Source organism: Delphinapterus leucas, chromosome 14 (assembly GCF_059928025.1).
Source record: "Delphinapterus leucas isolate spDelLeu-1000000601 "Yukka" chromosome 14, BTC_Dleu_Yukka2, whole genome shotgun sequence".
Classification (NCBI taxonomy): Eukaryota; Metazoa; Chordata; class Mammalia; order Artiodactyla; family Monodontidae; genus Delphinapterus; species Delphinapterus leucas.
In genome coordinates, this window is record NC_143142.1 from 88577520 (window position 1) to 88601639 (window position 24120).

Genomic DNA, 24120 nt, shown 5'->3' on the forward strand with positions numbered 1-24120 from the left:
CTGAACAGCCTTATTGATTCCAAATCCCAAGCAACTGTAGCGAGACTCCAGGGAGTGAAGCTTGTTTCGCTTATTTATTCTTTAGCTAACCCTTTGAAAGTCTCCGTGAGAAGCTATTAATTGCATTTTCCCCATTTTGATAGAACAGTTGAAACACCTGTGGTTCATTACAAAGCAGTAATTGAATGAGTGCTTTAAAGGAAACTATGGACCCTCTAAATACATTGACCTAAATGTACTTCAGCTGGATCCTAAACAGCCAGGAGTTCTTTTTCAAGTTATCGGTTTTCCAGGGTATGGCTGAAGTTGCAGGTGCGGAACAAATGCCACGTATACATGCACCCACGCACACACGTGCACACACACACACATTTTTGTGGTTGACTTAAATTCTTCCTTCAGAATATGAGAGGCTAGAATAAATGACTGCACAAAAACACATTCATTTCAAATTATGAACTAGCTATAATTAATGTGAGAGCATTGTGTGGTGAATTGAATAAAAACCTTATTCTGTTGGAGTTACATTTTTCTCCTTTATAAGAAATCAAGGCATCATGCGTCTGGAGGGTACTTAATATTTCCTCTTTAAAATATATTTCTATTCAAGGAATGAAACATGATGTTGGAAATCTTGTGTTTTTGTCCACGTTGGGATCTTCCGAATCCAGATATATGTTAGAGGGGGTGGGAGTGAAGATTAATTTTGTTTAACTTCCCATCTTCCATCCCCTAGGTAACCTGTAGAGAGAAAGAATGCATTTCTCTAGAGGGAGAGTTCCATGAGAGCAAAGCAAAGAAAGTATCAGGAAGAAATCATAAGTGCTAAAATTGGCTTATAAAAGACATATTTAAAGGCAGATTTTTACAAGATTCATATTTTATGGTAGCTTTTTTTTTTAAAAAAAACTGCATTACGATAGCAGTCTTTGAACTTCTTTTTTGTTCATTGACTCCCTAGAATTTTGTAGAAGTATGTATTCCTTCACACATTCTGTACTGATAGTTCAAAGTTTTAATTATAAGTGTAAATAGTTACAACTGATGCATTTTTGGCATTTAGTATTTACATTTAAAAAACAGAACTGTGACATCACTCTTTCAAATGTATTGAATGGCATTTAAATTCCATGATTCGATACCCAGTCATCCGTTTTTAAAAATACATAAGGAAGCTCTTTTACAATATTTGAAAATTTGCCTTTTTGCTAAAGTATAATTTTCGAGAGGTAAAACAACTCTCGTGAAGATACATAATAAAGGTGGGCCAAAAATTTTATTCAACTTATTAAGAGGGAAGATACAGTGAGTCAGATATTGAGATCAGCTCAAAGAGTATTGCAGGACCGAGGTATTTAGAGGCGATTTAACATAGGAATGTTAGGGTAAGACTGCTGGGTTATACACAAAACTGGCTAACAGCCTATAGGACAATAAAGTATATCCTTCAGCGTTGTCAGCTGTTGAGAGTGGTGATCCAGCCGGACACTCAAGGCCCACATGCTACTGTGGCAACAGGCACTGGCCACCAGCTTCATTCACCACAGGGGGGACCCGCAGGGACCGCGTGAGCAGGGGCGCCGCCGGACGGAGGAGGGAAGGCCGGTCAGCCCCGCGCGGCGTCCAGGTTGCGCACTGCGCTAAGGAGGTGGGCCGGGCTCCGGTGAGATGGGGTACCAGGGCTCTCAGGGCAGTCCCCACGGGCGGGGGCACGCTGACACTTCTTACTAGAAAGCGCTGCGGCTCAGGCGCGCTCAGCACAGTCCTGCCAGCGGCGCATGCGCGCACGCACCCGGCCCAGCGCGGTAGCCCTCTGCCGCCGCTCTTGCCCTCGCCGCGCGGTGACGTCACCGGTGGCCGACGCGCGAGGAGCCGGGCCTCCGAACGCCACCGCCTCCCGCTCGCGCCCTCGCCGCAGGTGACGTCACTGGCCCCCGACGCGCGGGGGGCGGGGCCTCGGGTGCCTCCGCCTCCCGCACCGCACCGTCGCTGACGGTCTTGTCATCGGGCCCCGACACGTGGTGACGCCATCAGGCCTCGACGCACGGTGAAGGGGCAGGGCGCGCGGGCGGAGCCTCAGCGGGGTCGGAGCTGAGAGGAGAAGGCGGGGAAAGGCGACGAACTGAGGGGGATCGGGGAGGGGCGGGAAGGTGGCGGCCAGAACATGGCGGAACAGATCCCTCTGTACCCGGTGCGCAGCGCGGCGGCCGCGGCCAGCTGCAAACGTGCGGCCTACTTCAGCGCGGCGGGGCCCGGGCCGGGGGCCGAGCGGTCCAGCAGGTAACGACGGTGCCGCCCCACCGTTCCGCCCAGGCGCCCCTCCCCGCCCGGCCCGGTGGGGTCCGCCCAGGGCGGCCGGCTCCGGAGCCCCGCGGGTGCGCCTGACCCGGGGAGGGCGTCCACGGTCCGGGAGGTACCCGGGCGCTGCCACGACCCTGGTGTGCCCCGGCGCCGGGCTGAGCGCAGAGGAGGAAGAGCTTCTGGTTCGGGGGGCTGCTCCCTCAAGTAGCACTGGCACCGCAGGTCGCACGGCACCGATCACGCAGTTGTTAGTTTCCGAGACCCGTACTGTGTCACCAGAGAAATCGCGAAGATGGCAGATACAACTTCCAGTTAGTTTTAGAAATACAAATCTTGTTGGGAATCACTTTCACAAGTGTAAAGAGCAAGTGAAGACATTTCAGTTTGTTTACTAAGTGCACGTTTTACTTGAACGTGTACATACAAAGTACTTTGTGTTGACAAGAATTTTTGCTCTTAATGGGAAACGGAGATTCAGAAAGGTTAAATTGTGACAGTTAGTAAGAGGTAGAATTAAACAGTGCAGACCTTTGATTTAAAATGGAGGTCTCATACCCTAGTTGGTTTTAGTTCGTAACTTATTTCTTACCCAAAGGGAAGAATACTACACTTATAAATGATAGAGTGGTTAGAAAAAGAAGCTTATAGGAAGGGGAGATAATGCTTTTCAGAGTTGTTAAAATTTTATTCCTGGGCAATTGTAGAAGCAATCAGTCTTTAGTACATAGAGTGAAAAAGTACGGGTTTCAATATCCAGTTGCTTCAGGATTCCAATTTTAGAATAGTTTTTGGTTTGGGCTAGTTGAGAGGCTGTAACATGTAGTCAAAAGAGTACATATTATGATGCTACAGAGCTGAATTGAATCTTGGTTCATTTCCGTATTAGCTAGATGTTTGATCTTAGGTAACCATAGGCCCTGATTTCCTCTGCTGTAAAATGGGGGGGGGCAGTATTTTTCCTCACAGAATTGTTGAGGGGTTACAGGAGAAGTTAGTAAGGTGCCCATTTTTAGTGTTTGGCCCTGAAGTGAAGTATCGTTTCCTTTCTTCCCTGGTATTACCTGGAAGAGTAATTGCATAGGTAATCTTCTAAGTGGTTGATTTTAGGAGATATTGTTTGAAAACGTGCCACCTATTTCACAGTCGGTTTGCATCACAGTTCACATCTGTGAGTTTTTGCCTTATATATTTTAAGGCTCAGTCATTTGGTAAATACACATTTAGGATCTCTGTGTCTTCAGGGTGGATACTTCTTTTATTGTCAGGTAATATTTCTCTTTTTGTCTCTGGAAATTTTTTTTACTCTGGAGTCTACTTTAGTAGACTGGTGTAGCCACATCTGCTTTTTGTGGATAAATGTTTGCATGGTGTTAGCATTCAACCTATCTAAGTTGTTGAATTTGAAGTTTCTGTTGGGTCATGTTTCTCCATTATTCAATCCGTCAATCTCTGTCTTTTGATTGGTATGTTTAGGCCATTATATTTCAGGTAATTATTGATACATTAGAGTTTTTTATTAAGATTTTTTTTTTGATGTGGACCATTTTTAAAGTCTGTATTGAATTTGTTACAATATTGCTTCTGTTTTATGTGTTGGTTTTTTGGCCCTGAGGCATGTGGGATCTTGGCTCCTGACCAGAGATCGAGCCCATACCCCCCGCATTGGAAGGCAAAGTCTTAACCACTGGGCCACCAAGGAAGCAAGGAAGTCCCCGATACATTAGAGTTTAAGTGTGCCACTTTATTAATCTGTTTTCTGTTTCTTTGGATTCTCATTCTTCTGTTTCTCTTCTTACTTTCCTTTTACTTGAACGCTCTTTTGATATCGCTACAGTGTTTTTTGGTGTAGGTCTTTGTATAGTTTTTATAGTGTTTGCTCTGTGTATTACAGTATATGTATGTGACTTATCACCATAGTGTACTGGTATCAGTATTTTACTATGTGGAGTGATTTGTGGAAACTTCATTTTGGTTCCTTTACCTCCCTTTTCCCCCCTGCAATTTAAATATCATGTCCTGAGTATCAGATGGTGTTATACTTTTTGTTTAAATCATCAAATATGGTTTATAAAACTTGTGATGATAAGGATAGGTTATTGTACGTACCCATATTTTTGCTCTTTTTTGTTCTTCCTTCCTGATGTTCCAGGATTCTCTCTTTTTTCATTTCCTTTCTATGTCAAGACCTTCCTATAGCCCGTCTTGAGATTTCGTCTTAGAAGGTCTTTATTTCTCCTTTATTCCTGAAAGATAGTTTTATTGGATGTAGAATTCCTGGTCACTTCTTTTCTTAGTACTTGGAAACTCTTGTTCCACTTCCTTCCAGCCTTCATAGTTTCTGCTTAGAAGGCCACTGTCATTCAAATTGTAGGTAACGCATCATTTATGTCTGGCTGCTTTCACGTTTTGATGTATGTTGGTATGATTTCTTTGGGTTTAACTTGTTTGGTAGTCACTGAGCTTCTTGAATCTGTTGTATTTTGTTTCCCCCAATTTAGGGAGTTTTTAGCCATTATTTCTTCAAGTCCTCTTTCATTTCCACCCCTTTCTCCTCTTCTTTCTGGACTCCAGTGATACAAATGCTGGATCTTTTGTTAGTTTTACGTAATTCCTTTAGGCTCTTTTATTTCCCAGTTTCTTTTCTCTGTGTTGTTCAGACTGCGTAAATTCTATTTACTTGTTCTCAAGTTCCCTAATTCTGTCCTCTGTCATTTTCACTCTACTATAGATCCCATCCAGTGGGGTTTTGTTTCTACTATTTTATTTTTAAGTTTTATAATTTCTCTTTGTTTCAAGAGAGTTTGAAATTGATTGTTGAAGCATACTTATGTTCGGTGCTTGAAATGCTTGTTACCTAATTCCAGTATCTGAGTTCATCTTAGTTTTGGTGTCACTTGATTGTCTTTCCTAATTCCCACTGTCAGTGTTTTGGTTCTTTGTACGATGGCTGGTTTTTGATTGTTTCCTGGATATTTCATCTATTAGGAGAATGTGGGCCCTATTTGTATCTTTTATTTTAGTAGATGATCACCCTGTTTAGATTTAGCACATAGGTCCTGGCCTACCTTTGTCGGCTGTGGTTCCAATAACAGTTTAATTCTCAGGGTTGTGATTTTTGGTGTGCTTGGTTTATGTGGTGCTACTGGAGCTCTTACTTGTCTCTACTTACGCTGCTGAGGAAAAGAAGGGATTCCCCTAGGCCCAGTGTCTTTTGGTGAGAGGTGGTTGTGTCATCCCACGGGGATGGTGAGGCTGTGTTGGCTGGGCAGTGGCTGTGGACGTGCCCCCTCCATATGTGCCCCCTGACTTTCCTGGTGTGTCTTGGTAGGAGAGGAGACTCAGCACCACTGTGGCCAGGAGGCTTTCTGTGCCCAAATCCTTTTTTCTGGCGCCCCTGGCTGCTCTGGCATCTTGGGGAAGAGGAGAGGCCATGGATAGAAGCCATTTCCTGAGCTAGCTGCTTCAGTCGTGGGGTTGCACTTGTTGGTGCTGCTGGCCGCCCCCCAGCCCGCTGAGGGAGGGATGCCTCAGGCTCATGGGGACACGGAGGCTTCCTGAGGCCTCTAACCTCTTGTTGTGGCAGGGACCCTACCTGGTGCCACCTGGATGCCCTCGTGTCCCTGGGTGGGATAGGGGAGTCTCAGGCCCGTGGGGAAGGATGCCAATTCCCATGGCTACTTGTCAATCTTATCTCGCTGGTGGTGGTGGACTCTTGTTCTGCCAGGGGAGTAACGGCCTTCCTGGGCTGCCTTTTCTTGCTAGGTTGGGAGTTAGGCAATGCTGGGCCTGTGTCCTTCCTTTTGTCCGGCGGGGGCATGTAAGACGTCCTGCCACTGTGTTCCTCCAGTTCTGCATCGCAGATCAGCCCAGCTCTCTTCCTCTCACTGCTGCCTTCTTCCCACCTTCCAGAGCTCTCCTGTGGTTGGCTCTTGCTTTATTTCCAAGGTTTACAGTTGTACTTAGGTGAGAGGAGCAGGGAGAAACGGATTGTGACCGGAAGTGGTGCTTCTGCGTTATTTTGTGAAGTTTGGCTTTCGTTGTATTTTATCATGGTAACATTTACGTATAGTTTAAAAAGTTAATTGGTGGTAAAAGGCTTATGATAAGATACTGTGGCCCTCTACCCCTCATCTTCATTCTCCCTTATCCCAGCCTCTCATCCCCCAGGCAGTTACTTTGGACTCTTCTAGCTCTTCCTTCTGGCACTTACACATCTCCGTTATTTCAGTGGCGTTATTCCTGACTTTGTCAGCATCTGAAATGACTATTTCTAAAGGCTTCCTTGATCTCAACCCCAGCCAGGATAAAATGGGATGCTCCTGCCAGGCTCCTGTAGGACTCTCTTTCCCCTCATACCACAGATTGCACTTGACTATAACTGCTTCTCTTCTCATTAGACTTTAAATTCCATGAATAGAGTGGCAGTGATGGTCAGATTTTACCCCTGTTACCTGGCCCCACGAGATGCGTAGGGAAATGTTCCCTTCTCTTTTACTTTCTGGAAGACATTGTGTAAAGTTGGTGTTACTTCTTTAAATATTTGCTATTTTCCAGTGAAACCATCTGGACGTGGCGATTTCTTTTTAGGGTGTTTTAATTTAAAATTCAGTTTCTTTAATAGTTATTGAGCTATTCAGATGACCTATTTTCTATTTGGTGAGTTTTGATAGTTTGTGCCCCATGACCAATTGGCTTGTTTCAGGTAAGTTGCCGTATTTATGTGTGTAGAGTTGTTTGTAGTAGTCCCGTATTTCCCTTTTGATGTTGTTTCATTCAGGTGTTGGTGGTTTGTGCCTTCACTTCTATTTGTTGGTCATTCCTGCTAGAGGTTTGATCTTTTCAAAGATCCATCTTTATTTTACTTATTTTTTCTATTGTTTTCTTTTTTTCAACTTCATTAATTTCTGCTCTTTATTTTTTCCTTCCTTTGCTTACATTAGGTTTATTTTTCTCTTCCTCTCATTTCTTAAGGTGAGAGCTTGGATTATTGATTAGAGACTTCTTTTCAGTATAAATGTTTAGTGCTGTAAATTTCCCTCTTGGTACTGACTTATCTGTGTCCAACAAATTCTGGTATTTTGATTTTCTCTGAGACATCCTCTTTGACCCATGGATTATTTAGAAGTGTGTTTGGAAAATTTACTGTTATCTTCCTGTTACTAATATCTAGTGTGATTCCTTTGTGATCAAAGAACACACTTTGTGTGATTTCAATTATTCTAAATTTGGTGCAGTTTGTGACTGAGGATATGGTCTGCATCGGTAAGAATTCCTGGGGCTCTTGAAAAGAAAGTGTATGGTGCTGTTGTTGGGTGAAATGTTCTGAAATGTGATTAGATCTCGTTAGTTAATGGTGTTGAGTTCTTCTCTCCTTGCTGGTTTACTGTCTAGTTGTTGTATGGGTTGTTGAGGGTGGGTAGTTGAAATCTCTTGAGTGTAATCATGGACTTGTCTATTTCTCCTTTTAGTTTTTTCAATTTTTGCTTCACATATTTTGCAGGTCTGTTGTTTGGTGCATTCGCGTTTGGGATTGCTTTGTGTTCTTGAGGGCCTGACACTTTTATCCTTATGTAATTTCCCTGTCTGTCTCTAGTAATTTTATTGCTCTGAAGTTTACTTTTTTTTTTTTTTTTTTTTGCGTTACGCGGGCCTCTCACTGTTGTGGCCTCTCCCGTTGCGGAGCACAGGCTCCGGACGCGCAGGCTCAGTGGCCATGGCTCACGGGCCGAGCCGCTCCACGGCATGTGGGATCTTCCCGGACTGGAGCACGAACCCGTGTCCCCTGCATCGGCAGGCGGACTCCCAACCACTGCGCCACCAGGGAAGCCCTGCTTTCTTTTGATTTATGTTGGCCTGGCGTATAATTTCCCATCCTTTTAAATTCAACCTACTTATATTTAAAGTGAGTTTCTTTTAGTGTGTGTATGGTTGGTTTATATTTTTTATCCACTCTGCCGATCTGTGTCTTAGAGTTGCTGTATTTAGAACATTTACATTCATTGTAGTGATGGTTAGTTAGTGCTTACATCTGCCATTTTACTTTTTGTTTTCTGTGTTTTTTGTTTCTCTGTTTTCTTTTTCCTGATTTCTTGCGGGTTACTTTGAACACTTTTTAGAATTCCATTTTGATTTACTTATGGTGTTTTATGTTGGATCTTCTCTTTGTATAAATACTATTTAGCAGTTCTAGATATTATATTATACATACATAACTCATCACGGTATACTTGTGTTGATATTTTATCAATTTGAGTAAAGTGTATAATTCTTACCTTACATCCTTTTATTCTCCCCTATTAGTAATGTAATTATGGGCATACCTTGTTTTATTGTGCTTTGCATTATTGTGTTTTTTACAAATTGAAGGTTTGTGGCAATGCCACATTGTTAGATGATGGTTAGCATTTTTAAGTAATAAAGTGTTTTTCAATTAAGGCACGTATTTTTTTTTTTACACATATTGCTGTTGCACACTTAATAGACTACAGTACATTGTAAACGTAACTTTTATAGGCACCAGAAGACCAAAAATTCATGTGACTCACTTTATTGCCATATTTGCTTCATTGCAGTGGTCTGGAACCGAACCCACAATAACTCTGAGGTATGCTTGTGTCTTGTAAAATTATATGTAAATTTTACATATGTAAAAGTACTTAAATATTTCCCTTACATACAATTAGAATTGCACATCAGACAGTGTTATAATTTTTGCTTCATCTCTCAAACATAATTTAGAAAACTCGAGAGGAGAAGGATGGTCTATTATACTGACCCATATTTTTGCTATTTCTGTTGTTCTTTTATTTCCTGATGTACCGAAATTCTTTATTTCATTGTTTCTGTTCTGTTTTAAGAATTCCTTAGCTATACTTTGAGGGTAGGTCTGCTGGAAACAAATCTTTTAGTTTTACTTCATCTGAGGATGTCTTATTTCCCCTTCATTCCTAAAGGATATTTTCACGAGATATACAGTTTGGGGTTGAGCACTTGAAAAATGTTATGTCACTTCTTTTTGGCCTGCATGATTCTTGATGAGAAATCTGATGTCATTTGAATGATTTTTCCTTTGTAGGTAAGATATCATTTCTCACTACTTTCAAACTCTGTCTTTAGTTTTCAGTAGTTTGATTATTATGGGCCTTAGCATAGATTTCTTTGAGTTTATACTGTTTCACTTAGTTTCTTGAATCTTTTGTCAAATGGAAGTTTTCAGCCTTTATTTGTTTGAATACTTATGTTTGGGACCTTCTTTTTTCTCTTCTTCTGTTACTCTAGTGACACCTTGTGAGATCTTTTCTTTTAGTCCCATGTGGTCATGAGTTCTGTTCATTTGTTTTAAGTCTGTTTTCTGTTCAGATTGGGTGATTTCTGTTGTTCTGTCTTCAAGTTCATTGATTTTTCCTCTGTCTCCTGCATTGTGCTGCTGAGCCTGTCCATTCAGTTTTTAAGTCTCTGCTATTTTTTTTTCTCGTTTCAAAATTTCCAGTTGATACTAATTTATATTAGCTCTTTCTTTGCTGAGTCGTTCTATTCTTTTGCATATGCTTCAACATGTTTGTATTGCCTGTTGAAACATTTTTATGATGAATGTTTTAAAACCCTTGTCAGATAATTGCAACATCTGCATCATTTTGATGTTAACATGTCTTGATTCTCTTTTCTCATTCAAGTTGAGGTTTTTTGGTTTTTGGTGTAATGAGTGATTTTTGCTTGTATCCTGGACATTTTGGTGTTATGCTGTGGGGCTGTGGACCTTATTTAAGTCTTCTGTTTTATCAGTCTCTTTTAAAAAGAGACTCATGCTGAGAACAGATGCCTATTGTCTGATTATCTCTAAAATATTGGTACGTTTCTTAGTAGAGGCAACACAATTTTTTTTTTTAGTGTTAGTTTTCTCATTGAGTGTCTACATACAATTTTCTCTGAATCTTAAAAATTTTACAATTATCATGATGATAAAAATATATTTTACTATTTGTAAAGATGAAACTTTTCCTTTGCTGTGATGGTTTGCAATTGAAAGCTTTTTTAAAGTACAGAATGATTAGTAAGATAGCATTTATCCAAGTACCCAGGCCCAGGATTCCTTGGAATCAGAGACATAGTCTTAAAATTTATAGAATTAATTTCCTTTACGGGGGCTGTAGTTCGCACATGTTTACGACATTCTTCACACTTGCCAGCATGGAAATGTCTCACTTAATTTTCTAAACCGACAGTGTCAGCATGAAGATAGAGTTGGTGATTGGGATAGCACATTCTGGGCAACTGGAGTGTGTGTCCTGAGCTAACTGGCCTGCCCATCTGTGAATTTCTAGATTGACATTTACATATATTAGATATCGCACCATTAACTCTGATTCAGAAGTTTGTCTCCATTTATGTATAGCATTAGTGTAATTTCTTATTTGAGAAGTTGGTATTCTCATCTCTTACAGAACATTGTGTAAGAGGAGTCAGTAACTCCAAGGTTACTGCATAAACAGTGTGTGGCCGGGGGCCTCAGCTCGAGGGACTGCCTGACCCTTGTCCCTGTTGCTTGTTTTTGCTGCTGATGTCAAGGCATGCTGCTCTGGTGCTGTTCCTTTAAATTTTTTTTTTTTTTTAAACTATTCCCTTGTTCATCTCCTCTGCTGCTGTAGGAAGGAAGGAGTTCCAATTTTTCAGAAGTTCATACAGTTCTGCTGCTCATTAATGACTCATCAGTGACACAGTTGAACTTGGAAGCTCTATTTGATGAAGAAAATATGCACATTTCTCTGTAGCATTTTGTCGCTTTGTTTTTCTGCGTTACTTACATGTAGGCAAAGAGGGAGTGTTTATTTTTCTTAAAGAAGGTTTAAGCATTAGGCATATTTTAAATGTTTTTCTCCCTTTAATATCAGTTGACTCTCAGAAATGTTTCTCATCAAAGTGGAAACAATAAGGCTGTCGGATACTTAAGATAAAAATGTGAGTTTAAGATAGTTATCGCACTGACCTACTTTTACTTAGATACATGTAAATTATTCGTCTTCCAGTACTTGAATGTTTTGTTGAAAGTTCCTAATTTTTTTAAACCTTTGGCAGCAGCTAAGATAGCTGTCTTCAGTTCTTACTGTGGCGGTACTCTTGGGTTCAGTATCATCCATTCTGTCGGCTTTGTTCACATTGTTGTTACTCATTTTAAAAATATGTTTCCAGAATTATACTTAATTGCTGGAAACGTTGATCTTTCTTGAGTGACAAACCAATTAAGTGTGTATGACACCAGGCAACAAAGACACTTAATATTCTCTGCTTATCCTGTCTCTGAAAAATCCATTATTCATCATCTTATTGTTTTTAAATACTGAGGTAAAATTTTCAATACAATAGGAAAATTGCTTTGGAAGTGGAATAAATTGCTTGCCAGTTCAAAGTCTCCATTTCTGAAGTTGAGGTTACTAAACATGATGTTGCTTATATTCATTATCTTTCAGACTCATTGTACTGCTTTTCTAGCATTAAACTTGATAAGATTGTGACTTTTGCTAAAAAACAACACAACGGCTAAAAGAGCTTAATGAAAAAGACTAAAAATCTCGTTTTGTATACTATGTTATAATATATTTAAGTGGTGTTTTGAATTTTAATTGCATTTTGTATAAATATTCATTTTCTAGTTGACTGTTTTAAAAGAAGTAATCTACACAGAAGTAAGAAAAAAGGAATATTTGAGAGGAAAAATATTAGTTCTGTTTTAGATTTTATGTAATTTTTTGCCTGAACCATCTCAGATGATAGGTCGCTTGCTGTAGGGATGTTCAGTGATGGTATCAGTAGTAATTGGAGTTGTTTGTAGAAGATTACATGGAGAGATTAAAACGAGTATCCCTTTGATCAGTGGAGTAAGGTGTTCAAAAGAGAGGTGAAAATAGTGACTGCTACTTCTCCTGACATATGCTTTCAGCCAGAGGCCTTCTGCTCTCTTGCTTTTAGTGATGATATGGTATTCCATCATGTATTAAAAGCAACTCTCATCATTGACAATGAGGTTTTTCCAGGCTTTTGGGGTGCACAGCACGGTGATCATTATCTTTGTAGATATATCTTGTATATATTTTTAATTTTATGAGATAATAGAACCTGTGCGTTAAAGTTTAATTGCATTACCAAAAAAAAAAAAAAAAAAAAGGCTTTCGATGCATCTTCACAAATTAGTCTCCAAAAAGTTGTTCACATTCTTACCAGCAATAAGAGTCCCTGGTTATCCGAGACTGTTGGCCATGCCAAATGTTAAGAATTATTTTTTCAGTTGTTTTAACTTGCATGTTTAAACGTCCTTTTTGAAAACAAAAATTGTTCCCAGGCTTAAAGCCTTCCACTGCCTTCCCCTCCTTCCACTTTGAATTCGTGTGACACTCTTCCTTTTGGCCTTCCAGTCTGTGGGGCTTGCCCCGGCTGCGTCTGCAGCTGCATTTGCCGCAGCTCCGCCCGGCTCGCTCCCTCCAGCCACGCTGGCTGTCTCCCCTCCTGCAGCCCTCCAGGCCCTGCAGCCCCTTCTAGGTCTTCCTAGACCTTGGTGTGCTTGGCTGCTTTTCATCCAGTGTCGCTTCTTGAGACTCAGGCTCCTGGACGATCTGAGGAAGACCCCTCCTGTCACTTCTGATCTCATCATCCCCTTTATTGTCTTCCTAGCACTTTCCCCTTTGAAAATAGTTTACGTCTTGTTTTTGTCCTGTTAGTACCTAAGCTGTGTATGAGCAGGGGCTTCGTGTGCCTCTTTGCTTCTGTACCCGCAGGGACAGCGCTAGCACGTAGTAGACGCTCAAGTGTTTGTCGTAAGCTCCTAATGTGGTGGACTGTAATTTTCTAAGTATAGCTGTATTTCTTCCTTTGTGAATTGTCTTTGTTCATTTGTCATTCATAGTGTTTGCTTTTTTATTGATTTTTATTGATTTGTGAGAACTGCTTATAAAGAATCATTTTTTCTGTCACGTGCTGCATATTTTCCCCCATTTTCTCATTTGCTTTAAAGTTTTCTTCTTTGATGATGCAGAATACAGACCTCCAGAGTGCCTGGCCATAGTTAAGGACTCAGTAAACTTTAGCCATCCATTTTCCCGGGCTCCTTCGTCTAAGACGCCTGCAGGAGTACTTTTTCATTCTGGTTTATTGTCTGATTGACAAGCCTGTTCCCCAAATGATGGATCTCTTGAGTAAACTTGCCCCGTGCGTAAGGGTGCAGCACACTGACTGTGGCAGCCAGCAGGAGCACGAGGAGAAAGGGCCCCGTGCTAAGTGCAGGGAAAGCCGTGTTGCAGGAATTAGCTCGGCGCGCTGAGGGTGTGGGTAGTGATGAGGGGATATCCGTCTTCCAGTGGTTACTTGGCTGCGGGGGAGCAGGGTATCATCAACAATAATTACAGAAATCTGTTCTTTTTTAAAGAATTGTGGTAAAGTATGCGTAACATAAGAAATACCATCTTAACCGTTTTTAAGTGCACAGTAAATGGCGTTAAGTACGTTACCGTTGTTGTGTAACCGCCACCGCCATCTACCCACAGAACTTCCATCTTCCCAAACTGAAACTCTGTGCCCCTTAGACACTGACTTCCACCCTCCCCCACTGCCCGCTCACCTCTGTCTTCCTCCTGTCTCTGGAGTTGACTGCTCTTGGGACCTCATGTAAGTGGAGTCATTCAGTGTTTGTCTTCTCGTGTCCGGCTTATTTCACTGAGCATGATGTCCTAAAGGTTCTCGTTGTAGCTTGTATCAATTTTCTTCCTTTTCGTGGCTGAATGATAGATATCCCATTGTATGTATGGTTCGCGTTTGTCTATGGACATTTGAGTTTTTGTTCTTTCTTATAGTATGGTTTTCTGTGTTAATTGTCTAAACCTGGGAATTAAATGAATATACGTGACGTGCCTAGATTACTGCCTGAGAGTCTGGTTGCCTAGTTGGGTGGGAGGGGGGCTGCAGTGTAAGGATCCAGATGTTTCTTTCAGAGCTTTCAGTCGGTTCTTATTTCAGCGTCCCTTCAAAGCGCTCCCAGAGGCACCCAGCGCTGCCGGTCTTCAGCCCTGCTAGGGTCCTGAGGTTCCAATCCCTTGGTTCTCTGGTTTCTTCACTGCTGGCTTCAGACTCCATTTTCATGGTTCTGCTTAGTTGTTTACCATCCATACATCTGCTTTCCCCAGCTTCTTACATTTTGTTATCTCCTCTTTTGTTTTCTGTTCTTGTAGATTTACGCTTTTAAAAAAAAGCAATATTTTGCATATTGAAAGTAGATTGTGTATTTAATCTTCCATGAAGATTAAACATGAAACATTTTAATCTTGAAACATGAAACAAGAAACATGAAACCTTTTTTCATTTTACACGTATTTGTCTGATTCATTCTTCTCTTTCAGAAGACTGGTTTTCTGGGTTTCTTACTCTACGTACTGGCGTAGACCTCCAACAGCTCTTATCACAGGAGATAGTAGCTTTAGTTATCGAGGGAGACTGCCGCCTTTTTCTCAGCTCCAGTCGCAGAATTTTCCTGGACAGCTGTGGCTTAGCTTGGTTGGCTGCCTGTCCCCGACCAACCACAGGAGGGTTTGAGGTCCCAGGCAGCTACACAGCAGTCCTTCCTGGGTGGTGGGCGGAGTGGGCCAGGTTCCTAAGGAAAGAGGAGCTGGTGAGGCCAAAGAATAAATTCCCTTCCACTGCTGACCTCCCAGCTCCTGCCTGCCTTTGGCAGGCCAGCTCCATTTATAGCAGCTGCCTGCGTCATATTTCAGAGACCTCAGACTGAAAATGAATAAAAGCAGACTCAAGATTCTCCCTCTGCTGCCAGAAGCCTGCTTCTGCTAGTGTTTTCTGTCCTACTGAGCGGCACTGCTGTCCTTCTTCCCGTACAGGCCGGTCATCCTTAGGCTCTTGTGTCCCCTGAGTTCATAGGCAAACATCACCTGTCTGTGTGCTCTAGCTCTTAAATGCCCCGAATCTACCCACTTCTCTCCTTTTTCCTCCAGCTCCTTTGTTCAAGCACTGTCTGTCTCTGTCCTGGACTCTTGCAGTGGCCTCCTAATTGGCTCCAGCTCTGGCTCGACCAGTTCTCCAGGGCAGCCAGAGTGCAGAGCGAATCTCATGTTTGCCTCTCACCTGAAATGGTTGTCTTTCCTGTGATTTGCAAGGGCCTCCACTGCCAAGTTCCTTCTGCCTTTCTGGGCTCGCAAGAGGCCCTGATCTTATGTCTGCACGGGCCACCCCTGCTGCCCCTCTTATCTTCCGAACTGCGTCCAGCTAAATTGAATTTTCCGTACGAGAGGGGAGCAGCCTCGGCCATAGCTCATTGGTGGTGTAAGGGCCCGTGTGACACCAAGGTGCTCTCCTTCCCTTACATGAGTAAATGTTCCAGCCCCAGTCTGATAAGGCTGAGGTAAACTGCTTCTCGTGTTTTTGGTATCTGTCATAGCTCTCATATTGGTGGGAGTTTAAATTTGCAGTTTGGCAATATGTATCGAGTATTTTACAGCTTATGACTTTACATAACAATTCTAGTCCTGGGAATCTCTGAAAGAATTCATCTAAAATATGGGAGAAGTGTTATGCACAGATATATTCACTGAAATATTTTTTAATGGGGAGTTATAAATGTCTTCCCTGTAGGGGATAACTGAGTAACCTGGTAAATCCTCTCGCTGGACTATTTTTTAGTTACCAAATGTTGAGAAGACGGTAGAGAAACTTAGGTGGGAGGTTGACATTGGCCTTCACGTCCAAGGACTTTTTTCCATCATTGAATTCCATTTGGGCTTGGATTCTTGACAGCTAGGCCCTTATTTTAAGAATAAAGTCTCATGAAGACAGGCTTTGGGAATCTTGCTTGCTGACCTTTTCACAGAATCCTAGTAGGCAGAGTGGTACATGGCACCGTTGCCACACACTCACATGTGCACTGGCACACCCAGGCACCCACCCACCCATGCACAGGCCACACACACTTGCACACACACACTTCCCTGAAGGATTCTAAAAAGATAGCTAACTGCAGATACAAAGCTTGTTATAAACTGTAGGAGAGGCATTTTACTAAAGTTCAGAGCAGAATGGAAGTTCTGCTAGTGCTGTTGGATATTCTCGATTATCTGGAGTAGCACCCATCATCGTCCGTCCTTCCGTAGGCCTTCATCTCCAAAGCGTTGGCTCTCGAGAGTGACAGGAGATCTAGGGAAAGAAGATAGTAATGATGGAGAAAACGACAAGTGTCCAGGTGACCACAGGTCTCAGAGGCAGTGGCAGGAGAAAAGATGGAGAAGCTGTAGATAGAAGAAGTAATGGAGAGTGGACATCTATTCTAGTCTTAAATTTTTTTCCCTTGAGTATAATCTCCCCAGTTGTTCATTATAAGTTATTTCAAGCATACAGAAACATCAAAAGAATGGTCTTTTATGTAGATACAACAACGACACATGGAAGGCTGCTTGGAGGGTTCCGCTCACGGCATGGTAACGGCAGCTTCCTTGGACAGCCTTTCCTTTCCTGCTTACCTTGGTTAAGTTTTTTGCAAAGGAAAGTAGCATTACTGTGCAGTGTTATTTGTAATGCTTTGCTTCCCCTGAAGACAGCTTAGTACGAGGGAAAAAGAAACGTGTGATTAGTAGAATCGGGCCAGCTCTTGCCCTAAGCCAGACCCGTATCATATACAGAAGACTGCTTGGCCTGCCTCAGTGCTCTGTTCTTTCCTTTATCCAGGTACCAGCTGGAAGATGAGTCTGCCCATTTGGATGAAATGCCATTAATGATGTCTGAAGAAGGCTTTGAGAATGATGAAAGTGATTACCACAAATTACCACGAGCTAGGATCGTGCGAAGAAAGAGAGGCCTAGAGTGGTTTGTCTGTGGAGGATGGAAGTTCCTCTGTACCAGGTTTGTTATCCATTGCTGCCTAACCTACACACCAGGGTTACACAGTTATGTATAAGCTTAGCTTCTAAACACATTTGTTTCTATATCAAACTAAAGAAGCCACTCTCTAAATGACATCATGGAGAGTATTAATAACCTTAGTCAAAACCAAACAGTGCTAATCCAAAAGGGACAGAAAGCCAAATTCACTTTTTTGTGAGATGTTTTAATGTTTAAAAGGTGGAGAAAATTAGTGATTTTGTAATTACTGCATGGTAGAATTAATTCTGGTCACTGTACTGACATTTATAAACTGTGTACCTTTCTTTTCCGTCTGTGATTATAGAGGCGTCCCTTGGTATCTGTGGAGGATTGGTTCTGAGACCCAAATCAGTGGATGCTCAAGTCCCTTTATTTTTTCAGTTATACGTATATATATATTTTTTCAGATTCTTTTCTATTGTACGTTATTACAAGATATTGAATATAGTTCCCTGTGCTATACAGTTGGTCCTTGTTGTTTATCTGTTTTGTATATAGTAGTGTGTATACGTTAATCCCAGACTCCTAATCTACCCCCCCCACCCTGCCCTCCCTGCTATCCCCATTGGTAACCGTAAGTTTTTTTTCTATGTCTGTTTCTGTTTTGTAAATAAGTTCATTTGTATCATTTTTTACTTTCCACATATAAGCAATATCACATGATATTTATCTTTTCTCTGACTGACTCGCTTCACTTAATATGATAATCTCTAGGTACATCCATGTTGCTGCAAATGGCACTATTTCGTTTCTTTTTTATGGCTGAGTAATATTCCATTGTATATCTGTACCACATGTTCTTTATCCATTCCTCTGTCGATGGGCATTTAGGTTGCTTCCAGGTCTGGGTTATTGTAAATAATGCTGCAGTGAACATTGGGGTGCATGTACCTTTTTGATTTATGGTTTTCTCCAGATATATGCCCAGGAGTGGGATTGCTGGATCACATGGTAACTCTACTTTTAGTTTTTTCAGGAACCTCCATACCATTCTCCATAGTTGGAGTTGTAAATTGGTAGTCCCAATTTACATTCTCACCAACAGTGTAGGAGGGTTCCTTTTTCTCCACACCCACTCCAACATTTATCATTTGTAGACTTTTTGGTGGTGGCCGTTCTGACTGTTGTGAGGTGATACCTTATGTAAATCTGTCATGTACTGGATTGGTCTAAGACAGATAGTTCTGTCAGACCCAGAAGCAGGATCTGGAGACGTAGGTTTGAGAGTTGTTGTTACCGTAGTGATAGTGGAGGCCACCCGGAAGGATGACATTCCTAAAACGGCAGCAGTGTGGTAGAGGTCTGTGAAGGAAGAAGGAAAGGGACCCTTTGGGGAAAAGGACAGTGTTGGAAAGGAAGGCTAATAATCCTCTTCTTAGGCAGCAGAAAAAATAGGGGAGCAAGTGTGAAATAGTGTTGGAGAGGATGACTTTTATCTTAACCTCAGTTGGGAACATTAGTTCATTTAAGTGAGGAGGTGTCTGGGATACACATGAGGACTAAAAAAATGACAAAATTGGTCCTGCCTTGGTAGAGATCATCAGTAATCACGCATCTGTATTGAACCCAGCATAATTTTATTACTGTTTGTCCATCAAGGAGAAACGTGAGCCATTACAGAGCCAGCTGTGGAAGCGAGGGTGTGGGCAGTTACGGTGGGAATGGTGGCCAGTGTTGTGAGTTGAAGAGACGGCTGCGGCAGAGGAGCTTTGGGCGGTGCCACAATTGCAGTTTGATGGATGTGTGGTGTGTGTTTTCCATTAGTGTGGGGTGGAAGAAAGAGTGGGATCAGACCCAGTGGTGCTGTTTGAGATGAGCATTCTCACTGCTGTTTACAGCCGAGAACTAGAAGAGGCCCTCTCCTGATAGCTAAGGGCCAAGCCCGAAGTTGAGCCAGAGTCTGACTTGACTCGCCAAAGCCTTTCCTTGCTCTTTGCTCCGCGGACTGGGAAAAGTGCTAGGACGAGGAGGTGTGCTCCAAATGCGATAGGTCCTGCTTTGCACTCTTCAAGCAGATAAGTGCCTGGTCTCACCTTCCTAAAGGGAACCTGACGTGAAGATCAGTGGGACTGAGAAGGCTGAGAATCTTACCTACTGTGCACAGAGGATCCCTGCATGACAGAGTTGCTAGAAACTGGGGACGTGGGAGTGGGTACTGATGGACCTGAAACTTTAAGGTCATAGTCTCGTGCGCATGGTGTGGACTTCAAGAGGGCAGGCCATGTGTTGGAAGTGATACTTATCCATACCAGTGAAACGGTTGCCAAGAATTGTGGACATTGTTGAAGGCCGAGTGCATTGTTGAATTAATTATTTTTGGTCTTTTACAGGATTTTGTTTTTACCAAATGGAACATAGCCAAGTTTTGGATTTCATTTGTAATATTCCTTTTCTTAAGGAAGATATTAAGAATATATTTGAAAATCTAGGTGTTAGTGGCAAAAACTAACATGTTTTGGGGATATTAAAACAGCTCAGTAATATATACTCGACATGTATATAAAGTCTTTATCTTAGTAAATGGTGATCATGTGGGCAGAGCTGACCGAACCGTCGTGGTGGCTTCACTCACGAGTGTCTCTTTCCATGTGGACGAGAGTGACCTGAGACATGGCCACATTTCGTGTTCAGTGTGCATCCACTACACCAGGAAATTGTTATGGAAATTAAAACTGCACCTTACAGAACAAACTGTACAGTTAGCAACTTAGATGGGTCTTATTTTCTTTATTATAAATTTCCAGTTTTGAATATTTGCTAACCTTTTTATTTTCTAAATACCAGGCATTATAAAAGTCAGTGTTATTAAGGTTATTAGGCGAAGGATCAAAGAGTAGAAGATATATAAAATTACTTAGTTTAATTGCAGAAGAAAACACCAGTGAATATTGTGGTGAAGACAGATAGCAGGTGGTATTAAGGAGTTGCAGATATTTCATTGTATTTTTATTTGTAGATTCTGTGAGTAGTAAGGTTTATTTTTAAATTCTTCTTCTTCTGGGATTGAGTAGGCTTTAATTTCTTCATGGCTTAAGACCTGCCTTCTCATTTTTATTATTTGGCAAAAATTCCAACTCTGAAAAATTTGACTCTGGAAAAACTTTTTCTGTAATCTGTCTTCTAAACCTTTGGGTGTCCTCCACGTGGGTTACTGTGATGCACACCGGTATGTAGTTCTGGGGGACAGTAATGCCTTTCTCACGAGGTTTACATTTCACTTGCTATCAAAAATCACTTTGTCCCCATGAAAGTGGAACCCCTGAATGGCACTTCCATATGAAGGGGGGGTATCAAATGCTAGGATTGTTCCCGGTCCTAAATGGCCTCTACACTTTCAGTTAATCGGCAACACTTTTGGAGTGCAGAAACATGGGAAAGTGCTGATCTCTTAAGAGGACATGAGTGCTGTGTTGCTTTTGGCTTGGTAACCAAAGGTACCTGTTGGATATAATTATTTATTTATTTATTTGGGAAGGAGGCTTTCTAAATTTTGGAAGTTATTTAATTATGGCCCCTTAAAATTGTACAAGACAGTACCTTGGTATATAAAGATGTGCTTTATTGAGTATTGGAGTACTACTTTGATTGTAGAGGCATTTGCAAAAACTTACTAATCCTAAAATGTTTTAAGAAAAAAGTATAGTTTGTACACTATTGGATTTAGTTTCAATTTGCCTTGACAGTGTGAGGCGATTTACATATAAATGGGAAAGTGTCTTCTGAATACTGAGTAACTGAGGAAACGTGCAGTGCGCATAGAAATGTTGCTGGGTAAAGCTTCTGGTTTCTTTCTTCCAGGGACTCCTCTGCATCTCCTTCTCACTTACCGGTGTTTACCAGTATGTTTCACTCTTATTACTTTGCCTTCAAAAATTGCCCATAGTTTTACTTTCTCCCTTAGCTCTACAGCTCTATAAGGCTTACTTACACGTATTTTTTTGGTTACAAGTATTTTCTTTATGTGGGGGGTTTGTCTTCTCTTTCTGGTCATATTTTCTGTCTGCATAATCCAGTGGCAATGCTGGCGGAGCCCCAGGCTTTTAAAACTTCGAGACTGTGTATTCATTTAATATTGTGGAATAGCGGGTGGTTTAATAGTGGCTCCCTAACCACTGCTTGATTCTGTCTTCGCATGAAGAAATAATAATAAGATTTTAATTTGGTAATCGTAGTAGCAAAGTGTTATGAATAATTTAATTACATTTTGGAAGTCTGGGAACGTTAGTTTTTTCTCTACAGCGTTATAGAGAAGGACTGGACTGTTGGATATGTGTTCTTAGCCCCTCGTATTTATTTGGTTTCTAGAGTGTGGGGCTTTGAAAGTTAATGGGATGCTAGTTTCACGTGCTGCCGATAGTGGTGTAGACGCTGAGGTTTCTATTCTAGCGAATGTTTAAGTGTCATGTGAGGAAGACAGTGGTTTTGCATTTATAGAGCTTTTTGCCTGTAGAATATGTCGATACCAGCCTAAACTCTGGAAAAGCCACATTTCCTAAGTTTTATTTATATTTTTTCAAACACTGAGCTTTGGCTACCCTCCGTTTCATCTTAAGACTTGTCTGACTTTTGCACATTAAACCATTAGATTAGATAATTATGTGTTTCAGGAGAAAAATTCATATCTGAATACATTCCTGGAGGATTTTTGCTGTATTTGAAATGCTGAAGAAAGTGTGCACACATGAGGACTGCTGTCCTAGCTGTCGTGCTTGCCTGAAGAGTGCTTTGTGTGTACCAGCCCTGCTCCAGAGCTTCCCTGGGATGCTGAGAATATTCTAGATCTGTGACGTCCAATATGGTAGCCACTGGACAAGGTGGCTGTTGAGTCCTTGAAAGGTGGATAGGGTGACTGAGGAACTGGACTTTTTATTTTACTTAACGTTAATTAATTCCCACTAAAATAGCCACATGTGGCCAATGGATGCTTTATTGGACAGTAACTTTTTGTGCCAATTAGTGTTATAAGTTTGGAAACATTCTGAATGTGACAGCGAGAGGCAGCATAGTGACAGCAGAGCTCTGAGTGCTTCCCCTCTGGCAGGCATTGTGCCAGGAGCTCAGAGCGTGTCACCTGTAACCTCATCAGCGCTTCTGCGGATGAGGAAACAAAGACTTAGGCCAGGGGACCACCCCAGGGCCACTTGCTGGGAGTTGTTTCCAAAAGCACGACCTTAAAGTCCACGTCTTTCCCATGGAGTCCTGTGGCCTGCTCATGCGTTTTTCATTTATTTCCATCATCTGTAGAATGGCTGCCGTACTGTGTGCTGTGCTAAGCACAGGCCGTCTGTGAAGATGAGCAGGCGCCGGCCTGCCTGTTGTCCTCGCGGCAGGAGGAACACGGGGTTGAGTGGGGACTGAGGTCCGGGCTGTGTGTCAGCCCTGCCCAGCTGTTGCGCGTACATTGCTCACTGACCTCTGTGGCCTCCGGTTTTCCCTTGTGTACCGTGTGGGACTTTGGCGTCTGTGAGTGTGGTTGCGGGGGTCCGAGACGAGGAGTTGGTGTTGTAACTGGACAGAGGTGGGCAGTGTGCGCCCTCCCTCCCTCCCTCCCTCCCTGCTGTGGGGAGGTGCCCCAAGGAGAGGCGCGGGTCCGGCAATTTGGTTCCGTGTGGGTGTTGGTGAGGGAGCTTGGGCTGGAGGCAATCCAGGTCCTACTGTAAGAGCAACAGGAAGGTGAGAAATAGTAGTTTGAAGCTTGTTATATTTTATTTGAAGCCTTATTTAATTTTTGTCTCATACAAGCATAAACAAGATAAAATATTACCAATATTGACTGAGATCTACTTGACCAGTCCCCTTTCCCCCACCAACAAACAGTAAGGATGGGAATACTTATTTTGACAGTCTTAAATCGTTTAATAATACTGTGATTTATAACTGTTGGGGATTTAAAAGTATGCTTTATGCGTGGAGGCGCTCTCCGTTCTGATTTATTTTTTAAAACGTGATGGCAAGCAGCGATAAGAAATTTCTGCTCTTGGAGAGTTGGGTCTTCTTTGTCTGCTCCAGTTGAAGCAGAAGACGGGGTGCGGAGAATGTTTTAGAGCTGATCTGCTTGGTATGCATTTGGCGTTCCTGGACACCCCCATGGGGTAGCTCCTCAGGACGGCAGAGCCTGACACTCCTGCGGGCGATGAGCTGTGCCCACGCCAGGAGGACTCGGCAGCTTTCAAAGGGCAAAGCCCTGTCCTTCCAGGATGAAGGTTTTCTGAGCACAGCCAAGAACTAGGTGGATACTTAGTAGGGATATACTGATTTCAGTTTAACCACATAATGTATTCCCTCATACAGGGTGCTGCTGTGGGTGATTTATGAAGTAACACATCTGAGTGTGTTAAAGGGAAGAAAGACATGCAGTGAATTTGACACATAGTCCTGAGGGGTCAGCCTCATCTTATAGTCACACCTTCTAAGGCTGTCGTTATCCTGCAGGATTTCAGGTTAACTCTTGAGCTTGCTTTGTCACAAGTGAAGTTAGGAATTTCCGCCTTATCCTTCTGGCTTGCAGTTCTAGCCTTGGCTACGTTCAGAAGATGACGTTTAATAACTTCCCTTCCCTTAATAAACCTCTCGGAGTCTTTCTCTGCATTTTGGAAATTTTAATTAAACTGAATTGTTAATACTGAAGTTTAAATTCAGGATTATTTTATGCTTAATAGAGGTGAATTTGATACCTTTTCATCATTTTCTGAAGTATTTTAAGAAAAGTTATCCCACTAGAAACTCTATACTCTCTATTCAAATATGGTGGTTTGGATATCCAGGAAGGAGAAGTTTGTGCTCCTGGAACCCTGAGCAGGGTTGGAGCAGGGTAGATTTAGATTAAAATCTTCATTGCATAGTTGAAGGTAGCCACATGGAAATACAATCAAGCTTTTATTGCCATTAGAATAGTCCATTAAACATTGGTATCCT

General features: G+C 42.1%; 1 protein-coding gene across 15 annotated transcripts in view; it reads left to right on the forward strand.

Annotated features, from left to right (window-relative positions):
* The first annotated feature begins 1965 nt into the window (after positions 1-1965).
* The window catches only part of ATP9B (ATPase phospholipid transporting 9B), a 218903-nt gene continuing 196748 nt past the window's right edge, over positions 1966-24120 (forward strand). For 9 of the 15 annotated variants that reach the window (XR_016387667.1, XM_022559977.3, XM_022559975.3 and 6 more), the window contains exons 1-2: positions 2080-2280; positions 17011-17184. Coding sequence is in view for 13 of the 15 variants with exons in the window: in XM_022559977.3 (XP_022415685.1) it covers positions 2165-2280; positions 17011-17184 (290 nt within the window). In the remaining 2 variants the exon portion in view is untranslated. Of the gene's footprint in view, positions 2048-2078; positions 2281-2300; positions 2613-17010; positions 17185-24120 lie in introns of those variants that run through there. The other 6 variants (XR_002642781.3, XM_022559981.3, XM_089895355.1 and 3 more) reach the window with 5 other exon arrangements.